Raw genomic sequence first — 20,027 nt, 5'->3', positions numbered from 1 at the left:
GTAATTTTTAACAGCTCAATGTTTTGCATATATGTACATTTTATTTATATGCAGGATGTTTTTCAATACAGTTCAGTAAATTTGTCACATTTCTTTGCATTACAATAATTAATAAACAAATAGAACAAGGGAGAAATATGAATAAAGCTCATTCTGATTCTGATGATAATAATGTTAATAATAATCAACATAAAAAGTCATTTCTTGTCTTTTTATTCTATAATTTCTGGGTGAAACATATCTTTTGTGAGTTTATTTCTAGGAAATGAACATTTCAAAACACGTAACAAACTGTTGATGTTTCAAGTTATTTAAAACAACCGGGAACAGGAACCACACAGCATTATGTTATCAAGAATGTTAAGAGCCACACTGCAAAGCTATGACCAACACTCACAACACCCTAGTATTGTTTTGGCGAGTTTTGCCAGTGAGATGAAGTCAGGATAATGTTTGACCGTCAGTCCTGTATCAAATTCGATGTAAATAAAAACAACTAATCAAAGTAACGAAGCCATCTCATCCTGTTTTATAGGAACAGAAGTTCTCACGGACAATCAAAGCACTTCCCTCCACCCTTCACCCGCTCAGTTGGCTTGCTGACGTCCTCCATCGCCACTTTTTCCAGGCCTTGCCCTCAAAGCACAGCATTGCAGTAATTACCACACAGAGACGTAACAGTAGCCACGCTCACTAAAGCCCAGCAGGCTCTTGAGTTCTGACTCACGCTTTAATTAGACTAAAGAGAGACGGAAGGAACCGGCCACCCTCCAACTTCCATTCGCTCTTCTTCCAAACTTCATGATTGGTTCACGTTTCCTTCTTTTAAGACCCTATGTCTCCCCTCTTACCCTTTTCTTTAGTTCCTCATGTCTCTCTCACCGGGTTCTGGCAGTGAAGTCAAATGGATTAGTAAAGTGTGTGTGTGTTGCTTAGCTACAGTTTAGGTACAAATTTGTCCTAAGAAGTTAGCTAAATGTGACAAAAAATGCCTCCTTGGGGGAGGATGAGAATTTCCTTATTTGTAAAAATGATTCTAAAGCAAAGTACATAATATATACAAATATACTTGAAATAATGCAACAAGTTTTCATTTAACTGTATGCCCTCATGTCCTCATTTAGATAAGCAAAGCAAACATGAGTGTGTCTTCAGGGGTATAGAAAGGGGTTATGTAAATATAGAATTATTGTAATAAAGTATTTATACATTACAACAGTATTTATTCTCTAGAAAAGATCATTTTCATTACTTTATTACAGTAACACAAGAATTGTAAAGGAGAAACTGATGGGAGAAAACCTATTAATTGTCATTAGAAAAATTGTCAAAATACCAAAAATCTTCATGGTCTTGGGACTTATTTGCACACTGTTTTACAGTCCTGTTCCCCATGTACATAATATGTAATTATTATAGTTACAATAACTGGGTAATAGCTAATTACCTACCCTGAACCTACCCTAAACCTAACCTTAACACATGTAGTTAACTTATATCACCCAATACTTTTTAGGTGAGTACACCGTAAGTACTGTCAAATAAATTCAACCACTTATTCTGTATTTATGCAAAATTCTGAATTCTTAATTATTATTAATTGTTTTTTGACATGTTTTTGTGTATAACAACTGTTGAAGTGTCAGATTCACATTTCTCGAGACACAGGTAAAGCTCATATTAATTCTGCAGTCCCACTTAAGGCCTTATCCACATAAAATTTTGCTTTTCTTCAGAATTCCGGAGAGGAGACAAGCACATGTGTGTGTGCACGAGTGTGTGTGTGTGTTTGTTGTGATTGTGTGAGTGCATAAGCACAGGTCCAATGGCTTTGAATAATGGATGGGGCTCATGTTTGTTCGAAAGTGCGCCATTTCTCCTCAGCTAAAAATGCGTCGCTGCATGAATATTAATGCAGTGGAGTGTTTTGTCCATCCCTACACTACCATCCCACTCCACGCATATCCCTCTTAGATGCCTTAAAGAGTGGCAAAAATACCCAAATGTCCACTGTCCATAGATGCACACTCTCCATACAATGGCCAGATCCTGACTGAATGTTTTCACAACCTTCTAAAACAGCTGGATTCACCTGCAAGTCACAAGGGATATAACAATTTGCATATATCTAGAATTTGGCACAGTGTAGACTTTTGATAAACTTCAAATTAGGACCGGACACCTTGAAGGGAGAGTTATGGGAAGATTTTAGTGACTTTGAAAGTAGAAAATTCATTCAAGTTTTCGGGCCCTATTTTAATGATCTAGTTCACTTAGGGCGTGTCCGAATCCACTTTTGCTAGATTAACGACGGGAAAAATGGTTGTCGCGCCAGGCGCATGGTCTAAAAGGGTTGTTCCTACTCTCTTAATGAGTAATGGGTGTGTTTTTACCAATGCAGTCTATTTCTGTTGCCTCAAAATGGCAACGCGCCAACAATGCGCCAGAACACACATCGGTTTCAGACCAGCACGCCCATGGGTGCACAAATGGGCGCAAATGCATTTGCTATTTAAACAATGTGGCGCAGGACATGAAAATGATAACTGCGTCAGGCTGAAACTAGCAAAAAACACTTGCATCGTGCTTGGCGCTGCATTGAGCCGGGTGTAAGATAGGGCCCTTCATGTCATTATGTTACCAAATGGCACATTCTGCCCCTTTCCAAATAGTACATAGTAAGATAGGAAATCAAAATTACTTTTAATACTTTAGTACTGTGTGTGTCTAAATGTGAGCCCAACACTAGTGATACAGATAACACAAATAGCCACTGAGTGTCATATGACTTTCAACAGCGGGTAACACACACACCACATGTTCTTGACATTAAAGACCTGACTCTAATAAAGACTTCAGAGTTCAATGCTCACTCATCAGACCACCATTTAAAAGTTGGGATTCATTTATCTATTTATTAACTTTTCACAAAAAAACTGTGAAATAGTACTGCAATAACAGTTTTCTATTTTAATATATTTACATTTTTTATTTATCCCTGTGACGCAAAGTCAGAGTGGAAAGAAACACTTTATAGGATAGAAAAATGACAAATTAATCTCTTTATTATCGCAATTGTTTCTACTAACAATGGGATAGAAGGATGGATGGATGGAGAGCAAACTGTGACTTAAAGTGATAGTTTACCCAAAAATTCACCCTCAAGTTGCTCCAAACCTGAATGAGTTTTGAAGAATGTTGGTAACCAGACAATGGATGGATGGATGGATGGATGGATGGATGGCAAACTGTGACTTTTGCTTAAAGGGATAGCAAAAGCCACCCCCCCCCCCCCCCACCCCACAATCATGAAGTTTGTCATTTACTCACCCTCCAGTTGCTCCAAACCTGAATTTTTGAAGAATGTTGGTAAACAGACAGTTGATGGACCCCATTGACTTCCAGAGTAGTAAAAAAAATCAATGGCTACCATTAACTGTCTGGTTACCAACATTCTTCAAAATATCATCTTTTGTGTTCAACAGAAGAATGAAATTCATACAGGTTTGGTACAACTTGAAGGTGAGTCAATTATAACAGAATTTCCATTTTTGGATGAACTATCCCTTTAAGTCTCCAAAAGTAACTGTCTGGAATGGAAGTAACTGCAAAGAACGAACATTCAAGGACAACCAATGAAAACCAGACACGTAACCACGGGCTTTCATTATGAAAGGCTATTTGGGGTACATGTTCTAAAGGATCATGGGGGATCTGTGCTGGAATTGGGCTGTGAGTGTGTTTACTCCAGGATGGTTTGTGTTGTACTCTGGAGATAAGGATATTATAATTGGCTCACTGAGTGTGGTTTGCATTCGACACTGACTGCAGCTGTGTCACACAGGCTTCAGAAAGCCAGCGAGTATGTCAGATTTAGACATCACTGTGAACAGATTAGACCTCATACGCAACATGTGTGTCTCCACCACAGCATCTGAGACGTATATGGACACATTAAAGAGAGTTTAGAAGATCAGTAATGATGACTAGGACAGGAATACTATCATTTCTAAACCAGATGAGTTTTGTGGCTTTTAGTCCAGCATGTTAGCTTTGAAGCTAATCTAGATGTTCGCATGCTCTTAAAAGTTGAAAAAACACACTTATAGTAAATATTTAAGCAGTCTTTCTCTTTTAGGAAAAAGGATAAAATATTTTAATGACTCATTTTGTTCGTAAGGGGCGTACACAATTTTATGATTTGTGATCTGATCATGCTATCAAATTGCTATTATATATTTGAAAAAGAAAAAAGACCTTTGATATGTCAAATACAACTTCCTGTTTCAAAGGGAAACACACACGAAAGAGGCAATTAAATGCTAAAAAGTGACTGTGTAGTGTCAGTTAAAGTAAGTTGGAAAGGAAAATGGATGATGGGATTGTTTGGGGAAGTATGGTCTATTTCTAACGCCATTTGACATGCTGCCACCCTTTCAGGCCTTTCAATATCTCTCCTTTTCGAAGCTACAAATACCTCCCTCTCATCTGGTTACAACAGCCTACGCAGGGATAGTTAATCAAGCAGGACGTCTTAGAAAAAAGATACTCCGACTGGAAGAGGGAGAGGAGACTTGAGTTTGGAGCTGGTAAGAAATTGAGCATAAAAAAAACTGAAAAAATAAAAGCTAATTTAAAATATGAATAAATACTATAATAGTATATAAAATGTGAATAAATACTACAATAGTATATAAATAACACTGATTTCACCATAAAATCTGAAGAATTGAATAAGAAACATTATTTTGTATAAAGAAAATGAAGTGATGCATTAAAACAAATACAATGATGTTTATTTTTAAATGATGTAAAAATACTAGCATAGTAGAGTTACATGTTAATTTTAGTACAATTAATTATTATTATTAATTAATAGTATCATTTTAGAGATTTTTAAAGAAAGAAAGAAAATATGCAATAAAAAAATGAATGAACAAAATTCATGCAACTTAAGAAATCATGCCATATATATAAACTTTAATTTATATATACTTTTTTTTTTTCAATTGCAAAAATGTGCAATTGATTTATTTTATTAATCAGCATGGGTATTTTGATAGACACCCCTAACAAATACTTTACTACTGAATTTCAATAATATTAAAACATAAAAAATATGTTTCACATTATGGTAATGGAATTTTGGGAGGCTTGCCAAAAATAAATAAGTAATAATGTCAGGAAATAAGGTCCTAAAATGGGTTTCATTTACTTTGTGCAAAATCTTATTTCTTATTCTTTCTTTTTTCCCTTTCTTCTTTTGTTCAAATATTAAGGGGGCATGGTTTCATGAGAATCATCCACAAATGTGAGTGTAGAAAAAGAGATTAAAGATAAATTCTCTTCTCTAAAGTGTGTTTGAGTGAATCTGCTTTAATGCATCTCTATCTGGATGTGCGCCACGTGGCATGAGAGGCACAGCACTAAAACAAGAAAAATGACCCCTTAGGAGTCCACAAACTTAAACACACACATTCTTGTCTTTGGTCTCATTCCATGGCAGACTTCCTCACCGACCTCATCTGCAGTTAAACGCTTCTTCATCTCACGCCAGGAGCTCTCAAAGCCCCGTCCTCCAATCAAAGCACACAATGCACATGCAACCTGGCCAATTATAGCCCTGTTTCGTAAGAGCTCCACAACAGCAGCCCCATTTCCTGACTTCCTGTGTATTCATATAAAGGATGGAGGACTGGGTGAAGGAATGAGGTGGAAGGGGGACTAGACGTCACTGGTCTGACGCAGACTGGGGGGGGGGCATGGCAGTTACCATGGAAACCTAAAGCCCTCATCATGGCGCTTGAGTACCACAACCGAGAGAAACACAAAGACATGCCAATAGAGTGGAAAACAGAGCTAGAAAGAGCAAAAGAGAGGCAAAGATTGACATACAGAGTCAGAGAGGTGGATATAGAGAAAGAAAAAGCCAATCGAAACAACTATAACAGAGATCATACCCGAGAAATGAAATGAAAATGAAGACTGAGATGGAATGAAAAAAATAATGGTTGTTGGAAGTTAAAAAAAAAAAATAAATAAAAAATTTCAGCAAGGACTCATTCAACTGATCAAATGTGACAGTAAAGACATTTATAATGTGACAAAGGATTTCCATTTCAAATAAATGCTGTTCTTTGAATGGTCTATACATAAAAAAAAAAAAAAAAAACAAACAGCACAACGGTTTTCAAGATTAGTAATAATAATTAAAAAATATTACATCAGCAATAAATTAGCATGTCAGAATGATTTCTGAAATATCGTGTGACATTGAAGACTGATGCTGAAAATCTCAACTAGTAAACAGTTATTTTAAATTGTACGAATATTTCATAATATTACTGTTTTTCTGTATTTTTGTTCAAATAAATGCAGGCTTGGTGAGCATTGAGATTTCTTTCAAAAAAAGAAACTTAGCAGAATGTTGGAGATAAAACAAGTTTTAAATAAATCTATCATGTTTTAAGGACTTCAATCATTTTTTGCTTGGGAAACCCATGATTTTTGCAGGTTGGCAGGTTGCAACATTAACCGACAGTTGCGTAGCCAAAGTGATGACAGGCGAAAGCAAAGCCATTTCAGAAGAGGAGCAAGTTATTCATTTTTGATGAATTGTGCATGATAAGGCCAGGAATATGTATTGAAGTTATATTCCACATCCATAAAAAATATAATTAAATCCAATTAATTCATTGTATCGATCTTCCCCTAAATCACGCAATGTGTTATCTCTCCAAAAATGTGAGCCTTGGAAAATATATAAAGTAGTTGAACCTTATATCCATTTTTGATAACTGGAATGATGAAACCGCTTCTTCAGACTTCTTCAAAGAATCAATTTTCAGGAGATCTGAAAATCATATTTCAGGCTTGCGTGGTCTAGAATGTTGCTTAAAATCAAAATCAGAGCTTTTGATTCAATAACAAGGGAGTTATAAAGAACTATATAAAGGCAATTCAAGCTTGTTCAATTTTTCAGGTGTGTGGTTTTGCTCTGAAAATGTGTCAGACTGTTCGTGCCGGTAGGTGCTTTGGAAAAAGCCTGATCCACATTTCTGTGTTCTGAAGTGAAAATGAGACCTGCTTCAGTCTTGTTATGAGACTTCAAATGTTCCCTCAAACATTCTGGATTTACAGACTACACCCTGACAAACACACCACCCTTAAAAATAGTTCACCAATATTTCACAAAATGAAAAGTCTGTCATCATTTGCTTACGACACGTTGTTCCAACCAATATGAACTTCTTGTGTCTTTCTTTTGTCCCTTAAAGGGGACATATCATGCTAAATCCACTTTTTTAGCCCTTTAATGCATTTTGTTGTATATTTGGAGTGTTTAGAAGTACAGAAAAGTTGAAATTATTCTCTTCGTTGATATCTTTATATTCTGTTTTGGCCTTATTTTTCAACCTGTTCCGATTTTTCTGTTATCTATGACGTTTTGTGAACTATTACGTCACAGTATTTGCAGCGGAACTGCCAAATAAGGACATTGACTTCCAGCCCAACACTTCGAGCAATCCGCCATTTTTATTTATCGCTGCAATTTTGTAGTCCAAGCTAAAAGATGCAGATTTTACGAGAGGGTAAGTTAAAATGTTCGGTTGTTGGATGTAGTAACCCACACGCTTCATTACACCGTCTAATGTAGATGAACTGCTGCGCTTGTGACAGGACATGTTTAACTGAAAGAACGAGCAGAGAGAGAGAGACCCGGTCGCGCGCACGCACTCTCTCTCTCTCTTCGGAGCCAGGCGAAAATGTAAACAAGACACCGTCTCCAAACTAGACGCTGTCTTGCTCTCTCTCCCTCGCACATATTAATCAAAATAAATCGACACGGTGGTAAAAGGTCGGAAGACCAAAGTTTCATGTGTAAATACAGTGACACACCATTGCGATACATCCATATGAAGACGTTGTTCTGCAGGTTCGTCGTCTTCATTTTCATCTCGCTCCGGCTCCGACTCTGGCTCGAAGGCCGGCTGGACAAGTCTTCCGTTGTTGACATTTTGTTAATAACGTGTGAATAAAAAGTTTCTGTGCCGCTAGATAATCGTATCTCTGCTATCAAACTACAAAAATGGCCGAACGGGGTGGAGTTGAACCGAGTGTCACCTCTGCATCCTGGAGAGGGGGCGGGGTATGACGTGTCTCAATTGTATTTAAAGAGACCGCACCAAAACGAGTTGCTCTCAGACGCACATCAGAAAAGGGGTAGAAAAGGGGCCTGTGGAGCTATAATAATGAGGAATTCAGACCCAAGCATTGCAGTTCCGCTTTATATAGACTACAAATGTATGATTTATATGTAAAAAGGAACGATTTAAAAGCATGATATGTCTCCTTTAACAGTCCTAGTTTAGCATTCATTGTATGAGGAAGAGCACCGTGAACATTATTCAAACCATCTCCTTTTTGTGTACCAAAAAATAATTGGGTTTGGAACGACATGAGGGTAAATTATGGCAGAATTTTCATTTTTAACCCCTTTAAATGCAAAGATCACTGATGGCCCCAGATTGTTGTTCAACATTCACTGCATGATAAAACATCACACTCTTACTTGATCTGGAAAAAAACTGAGTATCATTAGAAAGATTAAAGGCTCCAGCTTCAATATTTGACATAAAATCGCATGGAAGTTATAGCAAACACTCCTTGGTGGTTTAAAGTGAGTTTTGAGTAAAAGCATAGGGTTAATTGTATAAATTGTCTTATGTAGCCTGATGCTAATTGATGCTAACAGGTGCAGTTTATTTCATGAGGTAATTTGTCCAAAGAATTTTGCACAAGTTCATAAGAAAATGACTATTTATAATAGATGGATAAATGTATATTGGGATCTAAGAAATGTAAATGGGAAAACCATAACGCCAGAATAAAGGCTAATAGTCTCTTAATAAATACAAAAGAATAATGAAGATTATTTCTCATACCGCAGAAGTGTGAAAGGTTTGTCATGTGAGAACAATAGAAACATGAATGGGTCAGTTCGCCACACCAGACATAGATAAAAGACTGTATGGGATGTGTCATGTGACATGCGGCGTCAGTTGTGTTGCTTCGCTGCCATTCACAAATCCTCTCCCGTGGCCTCGTGGTGTCCATTGTATGTGCACTTCAGACTCTCAGTGGAGTCTTTTTTGGCATGCTGTTTTTCACGTACTATATAACAGGGAAGTGTTCAACTTCGGATGCAGCAAATATGCGCAGTGGTCAACATGGATGTTTTAGAAAGACACTATCTCTGGGTCTCTTGTTAGATATTAGAGGACACTGCATCCCCCATTTATAATAGTGCCTCACGTCTCATTTCTGTAGAGGTTCAATGTCAGTACTAACAACTTCTAATGTCACCCTGGCTCCCGCCTGTGTGTGTGTGTGTGTGTGTGTGTGTGTGGCAGGCCTAACCTGTCATGGCATCCTAAGCTGTAATAGATCTGCTGCATAATTCATGAGACAGTTCTGTGATTATGAGCATTAATGTCATTACTCAGCAAGCAGCCAATCACGCGACTGATAATGTGACGGCAATGGGGACACATCCTCAACTTCCTCTGGTGTCACTGTCTTTCTGGGATTTACATATACACAAACTCAATTCTTCAGAAATAATAGTCTGCGAAATATAAACTCTGTTCCAAAACCTAATGGGCTTCAAAGGCAACATCCAAACTGAAATTGACAACCTGATCTCATGAGAAAATCTAGGTATTTAATGAGAGTGCAATTTTGCACAAATTTGTAAGATGAGATTCACATAAAAATGTACAATTTGTGTGAAAAAAGTATGAAGCTCCATCTCTAATCCCAATCCTAAACCTACCACTTAATGGGATTGACAAAAGCATATAAAAGATGTCAGAGCCTACTAGTTTATATGAATTTGCAACAAACAGCTTAATCACACCTTAATTTCTATTTTAAATAAGACCAGATAGTTTTATTAGTATATTGTATTTAAGCCTTTGTTTATTTATTTACATATTTGAAAGGTACTTTCTTTGGATTACTTGTGTTTTTTGATGTCTGTGATTGTACCGTGTATATCTGAGCCTTTTAACCTAGGTCAAATTTCTATCACTGATTGATAGATAATAAAGTTTTTTAATTGAATTTTTTTAATTGAATTGAAACCAAAATAGCATTTTTTTTGTGTGTGTGAAACTGTGTTGGAGACTGAACATCATAAATAACTGGTTTGGAACTCTCTATATAGGCAACAACTTCACGCACCACAAGAGATGCAAAAATACATTCAAAAGAGTTTGACGATACCAAGTAATAATGTGACAACAATTTGGGCATTTTCAGATTATAGGCACATGCCTGACAAAAATAGGTGAATCAAACTAGATCCACACCTCACAATTTAATCCAATTTAATGTGACGTTTGCATGTTGCTAAGAAAACGGTATTAATCTAATAAGTAGTAGCCTAACACAATAAATAATTGTTCGATATTTGGACATTTTGTGATTACTGGTAAGTGTCACACAAAAAAGCTGCTAACCTTTGAACAACTGATTTGCAGTGTTACGTTAGCATGGTGCTATGCTAAGAACATTAAATTAGTAATAGACCAATAATCTTTCTAAATTTGGCCATTTGAGATTACCATGTTGCAGACAAAATAGCCCTCCTCACATTTATCAAACAATTGATTTCATTAGCATGATGCTAAACTAAGAACAAGTCGTCACACCTTACAATTGAATCCAATAAAGTGTGATGTTAGCATGTTGCTAAGCAAACAGCATGAGAATCGAATAGTAAGACAACAAATAAGAGATCGATATTTGGCAGTTTCAAGATTATTGGCATGTGCCACACAAAACAGCACTCCTCAGGTTTATTAAACAATTGATTTCATTAGCATGATGCTAAACTAAGAACAAGTCATCAAACCTTACAATTTAATCCAATAAAGTGTGATGTTAGCATGTTGCTAAGCAAACAGCATGAGAATCGAATAGTAAGACAACAAATAAGAGATCAATATTTGGCAGTTTCAAGATTATTGGCATGTGCTACACAAAACAGCACTCCTCAGGTTTATTAAACAATTGATTCCATTAGCATGGTGTTAAGCTAAGAACGTGACAACATAAAAGTAAATAGATCGAAGTGTTCCATTAGCATATTGCGATGCTAACCCCGTGGCAATCGTTGACAGTCTGATAACTAACCTTAAGAAATGCATAGTAAGTAAATATTCCTAAAATAAGTGTTCATTTGATCTAAATCTCATTAGCTATAATTTTGTAAACAATGCACACACAAAAAAACAAAATACAAAAAAAACATTGAGTTATAATACACACACAAATATTGAGTAAAAATCTGTCCACCCTCTTGGAGGAACATTTTCATCCCCTTTTCACACTGAAATTGCCAAAATGAGACATCTTAGAATGCAATTATGCTGGCCACCTTTTGGAACAATCTTCTTGTCGCTAGCACACCTACGATGCCCTTAAAATGTTTTCTAAGTAGGCAGCTCACCAGGTTTTGGAAAAGAGCAGTTGCATTACATATGAATGAAAATAAATTTGTATGCATGGGTTTTTCCAAACTATCCAATCTTTCTTCCTCTCTACCTCAATCTTGCTCTTCTTATTTCAAGCCATCAGTGTCCTTGTTTCTTTTTCCTCTTGCAAGCGTTCAATGAATCCGACATCTGAGGCATTTCATTTAAAGTCCTCACACCTCATTCTCATTTTTTTTATCGTAATCTCTTGTCATCCATCCCTCTCTCTCTCATCTGTATTCTCCAAACCACTCTCTTTCTCCTGGGTACGGATCTCACGTGTTGCTCTCTGGTCTAATGGAATCACAGCTCAGTCTCTCAGCTGGACACTAATCACTCACTCTCTCTCTCTCTCTCTCTCTCTCTCTCTCTCTCTCTCTCTCACACACACACACACACACACACACACACACACACACACACACACACACACACACACATAACACAAGGGCTTCACTTGAGCAAAATCCTCACGGAAATCCTTTCAAGTTTTAATAAGACAAGAGTCCAATCGAGCCACACGAGTCTCATCCTTCAAATCTTCATCAACTGACAGCAGCTTTTATATCTGGGTGGAAAACGGAGCATATGAGTCGCGTGTAGAACACAAATCTGACGGGAAAAGTGACTGGATCTAAAACCTTCAGATGACGCAGAACTCGTCTCTGATTTCTCGCACTGTGTGACGTGACAGACAACTAGTTGTCCAGTCCGGTTACGTCACACAACGTGGGTTTTACAAGAATGCGTTGGAGAAATTTACGGTTGTGAGTTCGGTTATAGAATGCGGTTGTCACTCCCAAAAATAACTGAGCTGTGTGTGAACCTCACCTTAACACTGCTAGAAAGCACCCAAAACAAACTAACAACATGCTAGCAACCACCAAATGCATCCTATCAAGCCCTTACCAAAGCCTTGCCAACCACACAAGCATTGTGGCAGTGTCGTTGCAATGTTCCAAAGAATTTCATGTATGCAAAATCAAGTGCTCCATTGCAGTGATCAGACAATATCAGCCAGGAATTCATCAATAAAAAGTCCATGAAAAGGCCAAGCCAGTGAGGGCAGCAGTGTCGAAGGTTAAGGAAATCAGGGCGAAGAGTTACTCACAGGGTACTGTTCGAAGATAGAGGTTGTCCCGAATAATTTGTTGCAGCTCGTGGTCCAAAGATCCCTTCTGGAATCGCAGGTTGAGATACTGCCTGAGATCTTTATCCACAACACCTCCTGTAACACACACACACACACACACACACACACAGGCGGTTAGATGACCCTCTACCCCGATACAATCTCATCTGATAACAGGCTCCTTGCCGTTTACTTCACATTCACAATAAACTCTGTGAAGAAATGCTTTTGTGTGCAGTTTTTCTGTGGTAATAAAGGACTCCATTACGTGAATGTGTGTGTGGCCGTTCTATTTTCCAAGGAAAAGGTCTGACAATACTGCAGCAAACCATGATTTAGTCACAGACAAAAACCTAACCTCAAAGTGATCGCCTGAAGAGCTGTGAGAAAACGTATGTGATAGTTTCCACTTTGTTCTGTGGTCAGAAACCTTTTTCAGGCTTTTAAGAGGGTCCTTCCTTCCAGGTTCCATTTATTTCCCATAGATATAACACACAGAAAGTCATGGATACATACACATGGATATTTTTCCTAGTACATAGAAAAGACTTGAAATCTGAACACATAAGCGTGCAGGGATCCCCATGAGCCGCTCCAGTAATAAATACACACACACACACACACACACACACACACACACACACACACACACACACACACACACACACACACACACACACACACACACACACACACACACACACACACACACACACACACACACACACACACACACACACACACACACACACACACACACACACACACACACACACACACACACGTCGTCATCATTATTACATCCTGTGATGAAATGGGGAGGGGGTTCTCTTCAGAAAATGTGCTTTATCAGCAGACAGACGGATAGTGAAGAATGAGAGGGGGGTTGAAGTGAAAAACAGAGATAGACAGATGAGGGAATATGAAAAAGAGCCAGTGAAATATATATAGAGCCACCCAACCCACATTAACTGCATTTCTCCAACTTTCTCACCCCAATTTTATTTTGAATTTTTTTTTTCTCAAAGAGTATTAAGTAAATTTCACAGTAAAGCTTAAATCCTTAAAGGGCCGGTTCACCTAAAAATACAATTTTGAGAAAGTGTATATTCGACTGTGGTGTGTCGCATTAACAAGTATCAAGACTAGTGCAAACATACAGCATTTCTCCAAATTCATGAATACTTCCAACAAACTATTTTTTTTTTTCAAAGAGCAATAAGTTAATTTCACAGTAAAGCTTAGATCGTTAAAGGGCAAATTCACCCAAAAATGAACATTGAAGTGTTTGAAAATTCTCAAATCCTTCCAACAAAAATAAAAAAGCAGTAAAAAAGCAGTAATTATCACAGTGAACCTTACATCTTTAAAGGGCCAGTTTACTAAAATATTTACATTTTAGCGTGTGTATATTAAAACTTGGCGTGTCAAATTCAGGACTAGTGAGAACATACAGAATTTCTACAAATTTCTAAATCATTCCAACAAACAAGTTTTTGAAAAGCAGTACATTTCACATCCTTAAAGGGCCATTTCGCCCAAAATTAAAATTTTTAATGTGCAATGCATTCGTACTCTCAGTGTGATGCATTGTTATCCGTCAAGTTTGAATATGCGCATCTACGAATAACATTTGAGATCTACGGTGGAGCGTACAATTCAGATAATATAGACTTTTTGATTTTGTCCTGTTCCTCACACACAGTGATCATGGAATACTTGGAATACAATGCACAAGTCATATGGACTTCTTTTAATGATGCTTTTGCATTCATTGACAATCCCAGTCCCCATCCACTTGAAAGGTGACCACGGCTATCAAACAAAATTATGGCTTAAATTTCAGTCTGTTTCTAATTTAAAGCTATCATATGGCTTTTATAAGACATACAAGTCCAACAGATGACTTGTATATTGCTTTTATAGTTCTTTTGTCACCTTTTTGGAGCTCAAAATCTCCAGTCCCCATCCACTTTTATTGTATGGAAAAGGGCAGCATGAACATTTTTCAAAATTTCTTCTTTTGTGTTCCATACAATAAAGAAACTCAAAGGAGTTTGAAAAAATGTGAAATGTTCATTTTTGGGTCAACTTTTCTTTAAACCATAATTTAAATGCACACAAGCTGGTTGAAACGTAAGACATTACAGGCGCAGTCACATGTCGTCAAAAAAAGGTAAGGACAGTCTAGAAAAATACATCATACTATGTAACTGAGTTCATGTGGGTGTCAGAAACCAGTTTTCCATGCTTCAAATGTGCACCCACCAAACACACACATCACCCATCGATTCATGTATGCACACTGGTGGATATAAGAACTCCACGTAGAACAAACTCGATGCGTCTAGAATAACCTACTTCAGACATACTGGTTAATTAGACATGGCAATCATGCTATTTACATACACACACACACACAATCAGTTAAAGAAAACCTCTGCTTTAGAATCAAATCATGTGTTAAAATCCAACACAGATCATCGGCACATAGTTCTGTCTGGATGACACAGAGCAGGAAATTAACAGCAAATGACACAAATTGATGAGTCTCACACACTCAGTTCCATGAAGAGAAATAAATAAAGACTGCAAACCCTGAAGCCCCCCCACACACACATGCACACACACACACACACACATACACGCGTTTTGTCGACTCACAGAGCGCAATGGAACTGCACTTCTCTTGCAGGGTTCAGCCAGATGTTGCAGGCGATGATTTGAGCGTGTCTGTGATTGCATGCATGTGTGTGTGTGTGTGTGTGTGTGTCTGTGTGTGCGCGTGTGTGTGCAGTCCAGGTCTCCACAGGTCTGTGGCCACAGTGTGCAGGTTTCCTAGCAGCGTTAGATGGGTTCAGTGCTACAGGCAGTCTCTCTGCATGTTGCCGTAACAGAGAGTGTCGCTCTGCAGTGACCGAGAGAGAGAGAGACAGACAGAAAGAGAAAGAGAGGTTGAGCACTGAGACGCTGCAGAAGAAACGTGCCCTAACAGTGGGAACCTATCACAAAGCTCTCTCTCCCTGTGTACGAGATGGAGGATGGGAAGAGATTCATCGCCCTCTATGGGAGAACTGGAGATGAGCAGCATAGTTGAACTAGATAGCAAATACAAAAGTACAATCAAAAACCAAATACAAGATTCAGCAGACAAAGCAAGTGTCGGGTTAGTTAATTTTTTTAAATAAGTCTCTTATGCCCATCAAGGCTGTCATTATTTAAAAAAAAATGCAAAAAATAACATCGTCATTTATTCCTGTGATGACAAAGCTGAATTTTCAGTATCATTACTCCAGTCTTCTGTGTCACATGATCCTTCAGAAATCATTCTAATATGCTGATTTGCTGCTCAAGGAACATTAATTATTATTATCAATAAACAGTTGAGGTGCTTAATATTTTTATGGAAACCATGATAGCCTACATTTTTTTCCGAACTCTTTGAATAGAAAGTTAAGAAGAAAACTATTTATTTTTGAACAAAAATCTTTTGTAACAGTATAAATGTCTTTGTCAGTTTTGATCAATTTAATACATAGTTACAGAATAAAAGTACTAATATCTATCATACTGACCCCAACATTTTGAATGGTAGTGTTCCTTCACAACAGAGCAGAGTAACCAATATTTTGTATCAAGATTTTGGTTGTAGAGGAGATACTTACATAGACACACTGGCTGCATTAGAAATCGCATACTTCCCTATTATATAGTAGGCGAAAAACGTTATGTAACAAAAGAGGTATGTCCGAATTCACAGTACTCATAAAAAAAGTAGGCAAAAAGTACCCGGATGATCTACTTGATCTACCGGTGAGATTCTGAAGTGTGCATATGATGGACACTTTACTATCCCATGAGGCCACGGGAGATGATTTGTGAATGGCAGTGAAGCGACGCAACTGATAGGTCACATGATAATGATGTAGTACTTCCAGATTACATTCATACTACACACTTTTTAGCGGCCGAGTAGTAATTACTTATCCAAATTAAGTACCTACTCAAGAGAGTATGCGATTTTGGACATAGCCACTTTTCTGCCACACACAAACACAGTGAAAATATTCGGGAATTGAGCTATTAGATTGTCTGGAAGGGCAAATGTCCCTCCTAGGCAAAAATTAAAGGTTTCCCATGCCTATTCTCCAGTCGATTCTCAAATGTTTGCCCAAACTTTAACTTTTAAAGAAACACACACAGGCTTGACAGTAATATTTACATTTGCCATTCTGGATGACTCATTCTTATTGACATAGGGGATATTTAGTTTGATATTTACATGAGCAAGATAAAACACATGTCAAATGCTAAGACAGACCTCAAGATCCATCACAACTCTGAGCTTTAGTTTGTCTTCCAAATTTGCAATGTTCGAGTTGCATTTGTTCTCTTGTACTGGATCTTTTTAATGATTCGATTCGATTGATTCAGTATGTAACATGGAACTACAATAATAAATTGCATAATTTATTTCATAACAAAAAAGATAATGAAAATGCTGTGTATGAAACTTTGGGAACACTTTCAAGTGATATTTTAAACATATCTTTAAAGTCATTGGAAATGAGCAATCCAAACAAACTACTCAATGATATGCACAATAAGACCTTTTCTTTTTTCCAGAATTATTATAATTGTGACCCAATGGCTGGAGAAGAGGTCAAGAGAGGACCAGATTTTTCTTCTGTTGTAGACAAGAACTTCACAGTCAGCAGCTCAACTTAGTTTTCCAAGTTTTTCAAAGGATTTCATAACAAACCCACACAAAATGAGTAAGTGAAGTGTTCAGGGTGTCATTGCCCTTGAGTGAGTACAGAGCACATGATGAAGAACAGGTGCCATCAGAACCCCCAGAGAGAGGGAACAGACTGTATTGAATTCTCATAACGTCCCACAGCTGCTGCTTTCACCTCATTGCCAGAAAGTACATCTTCAACGTTTTTGAGAAAAGAGAAATTGTACATACAAAAAAATTGACTACGAATATCCTTTTATCGGATCACACATGGTGAGGCTATTGTGTTAACATTGAACAGGCTGTTTTTGCAACTGTGCCTTTAAGACTTATAAGTTTAAATGACATTGTGATTGGTTAAACTGAAAAAAGTAGCAACTTTAACAACAAATTGTTAAATGACAAACAGCATTGACTTGTAAATAAGGACTTATATGTAACAGTGTCAATTTCTGACCTCACAAGTAAATGAGCAAGAAAAAAAGTGTTTTTTTCATGATACTAGTCCATCAATTAAGTACTAGCTTATGAAGACCTAGTCTCAGCCTCAGACGTCACACCCACAGACTGTCGACTGAACGTCTGATCTGATTGGTTGAATTCTACAGGATGTCCGTGAGATGCGTCTCATTCTTTAACAATCCGACTGGAAACAAAGATGCCGTGATGCCAAACCCCCTCATGGAAGAAGATCGCCTTCATGTTTACAACTGTGACAAAGAGAACTTTTTTTTTTTTTCAAAAGTATGTGAAGAATGTAAAGTTTGCAGCATTGACTCTTTAAAAATACATCCAAGGGTTTTACACACCGGTCTGATATTGTAGAGACATCGACGTTACATTTTCACGCCCCTAAACATGATCCCCAAAACGAGCTGTGATTGGTTGCTTTACATGTCAGTCAGACGTCCTCTAGGCGGTCCTTGGTCAATGAAAGCTGCTATGGAGTCAGTCTGAAGGTCTGGCTACGTGAGACTAATGAAGATCTAGTTATACTTTTGGCTGGTGGCTGGCAGCCAGAAAAAAACGACATAATTCGTGTGTTACCACTCTCACACGTAAACACAAAACAAACAAGTGAGCAACATCTGGTGAGTTAACATGTGAGATTCACACTCACACTGCATTAAATAATACAATCATTATTTGCTACACGCAGCAGCACTGCACCTTTTAGCCCTGCAGGCAGATGTAGCACTTTATTATAGTTTAATGTGTCTGTAATGACTGTGTGTGTGTGTGTGTGTGTGTGTGTGTGTGCATGTGCGTTCATACGTGCCCCCATATCTGGAGTGGGCATCAGGAAGACAGCTGTTTAGATAATAAGCCCCTAATTAGAAGAGAGGGACTGAGCTGAAAGCCTGTGAGCAGAGATGCTCATTTAGGAACCTGCACAACAGTGTTGAGGAATGTAGCGTCTCACAATACTGCATTCCTCAAAACATGAATCAATGTCGCATAAGAGTGTCCAAAAAATCATTTTAAGTTTGGTTTCGAAAAACTTTTATACCGATTTGAACAAAATCTTAAAAATCTTATTGACTAAAATGTGATGTGGTGTAACCGTCATAGAAAAAGCAAAACCACATTTTCATTAGGCTACATCTTGAAAACATGTGGGAGTACACATATAATCACTATAAAATATCAAAAATAAAAAGCATTTTTAACAAATATCGCACCACATGTCAATTTGCATCATGGACTAACCTTGTCTTGCCAATTTTTTTTTTTTTTTTTTTTTTTTTTTTTACTAACTGAAATAATAATAAAGATTGTGGCACACAAAAGTTTTCTTTTTAAGAACTGTATTACTTTACTTCTTCAATATTATATCAGGATAGTATGGAAGCTTGTTTCCATCATGGAATAAAAAACAAAAAAGGAAATTGCGACTTTTTACAATTCTGACTTTTTCTCGCAATTGAGAGTTCGCATCTCGCAATTCTTAGTTTTTTTTTTTTTCAGAATCACGTGATATAAAGTCGCATTTGCGAGTTATAATCACAGTTTTTTTGCGATTTTTTTATCACAGTTCTGGGGGGGGGGGTCTTTTTTGTGCAGAATTGGACTTTAAAACTCACAGTTAGTATCTCACAATTCGGAGAAAAGTAGTCAGAATTGCGAGAAAAAAATTTGGAAATAAATTCAGAATTTCAAGATATAAACATACTTTTTTCTCGCATTTACAAATTTATATCTCGCAATTCTGACTTTTTAACTCGCAATTGCGACTTTATATCACGCAATTCTGAGAAAAAAAATCAGAACTGCGAGATAAAATGTCGCAATTATCTTTTAGTTTTTTTTTATTCTGTGGCGAAAAAAAGCTTCCGTAGGATAGTTTTATCACCCTGACATTTTTATGTTAAAACTTTTGCCTCCTAAAATAACATCCTAATAATGTTTTTTATTTGGAAATTAAAACATGCTAATCATACATGAGGATTATTCCATTGCAAGTTATTGGGTCTATTTCACTAAAAGTATGAAATCTGCATTCGAACGTTTTTATGAACGTTTTTATAAACCATATAAACGTGTTAAAATGACATTTATTGCATAGATATTTTATCTTATATATCTCATCAGAGTGACGAAAGGCTGTAAAGCAAAG

At 37.2% G+C, this 20,027-nt stretch overlaps 1 protein-coding gene across 5 annotated transcripts in view; it reads right to left on the bottom strand.

Annotated features, from left to right (window-relative positions):
• Positions 1 to 20,027, bottom strand: part of magi2a (membrane associated guanylate kinase, WW and PDZ domain containing 2a) — a 213,646-nt gene that overhangs the window by 144,971 nt on the left and 48,648 nt on the right. For all 5 annotated transcript variants that reach the window (XM_079868394.1, XM_079868391.1, XM_079868392.1 and 2 more), the window contains exon 2: positions 12,652 to 12,768. In XM_079868394.1, coding sequence (XP_079724520.1) covers positions 12,652 to 12,768 — 117 coding nt within the window. The remainder of the gene's footprint in view (positions 1 to 12,651; positions 12,769 to 20,027) is intronic.

The sequence above is a fragment of the Squalius cephalus genome, assembly GCF_949319135.1.
Source record: "Squalius cephalus genome assembly, chromosome: 4".
In the NCBI taxonomy this organism is placed as follows: domain Eukaryota; kingdom Metazoa; phylum Chordata; class Actinopteri; order Cypriniformes; family Leuciscidae; genus Squalius; species Squalius cephalus.
This window is presented reverse-complemented; position numbering and strand designations above follow the sequence as displayed.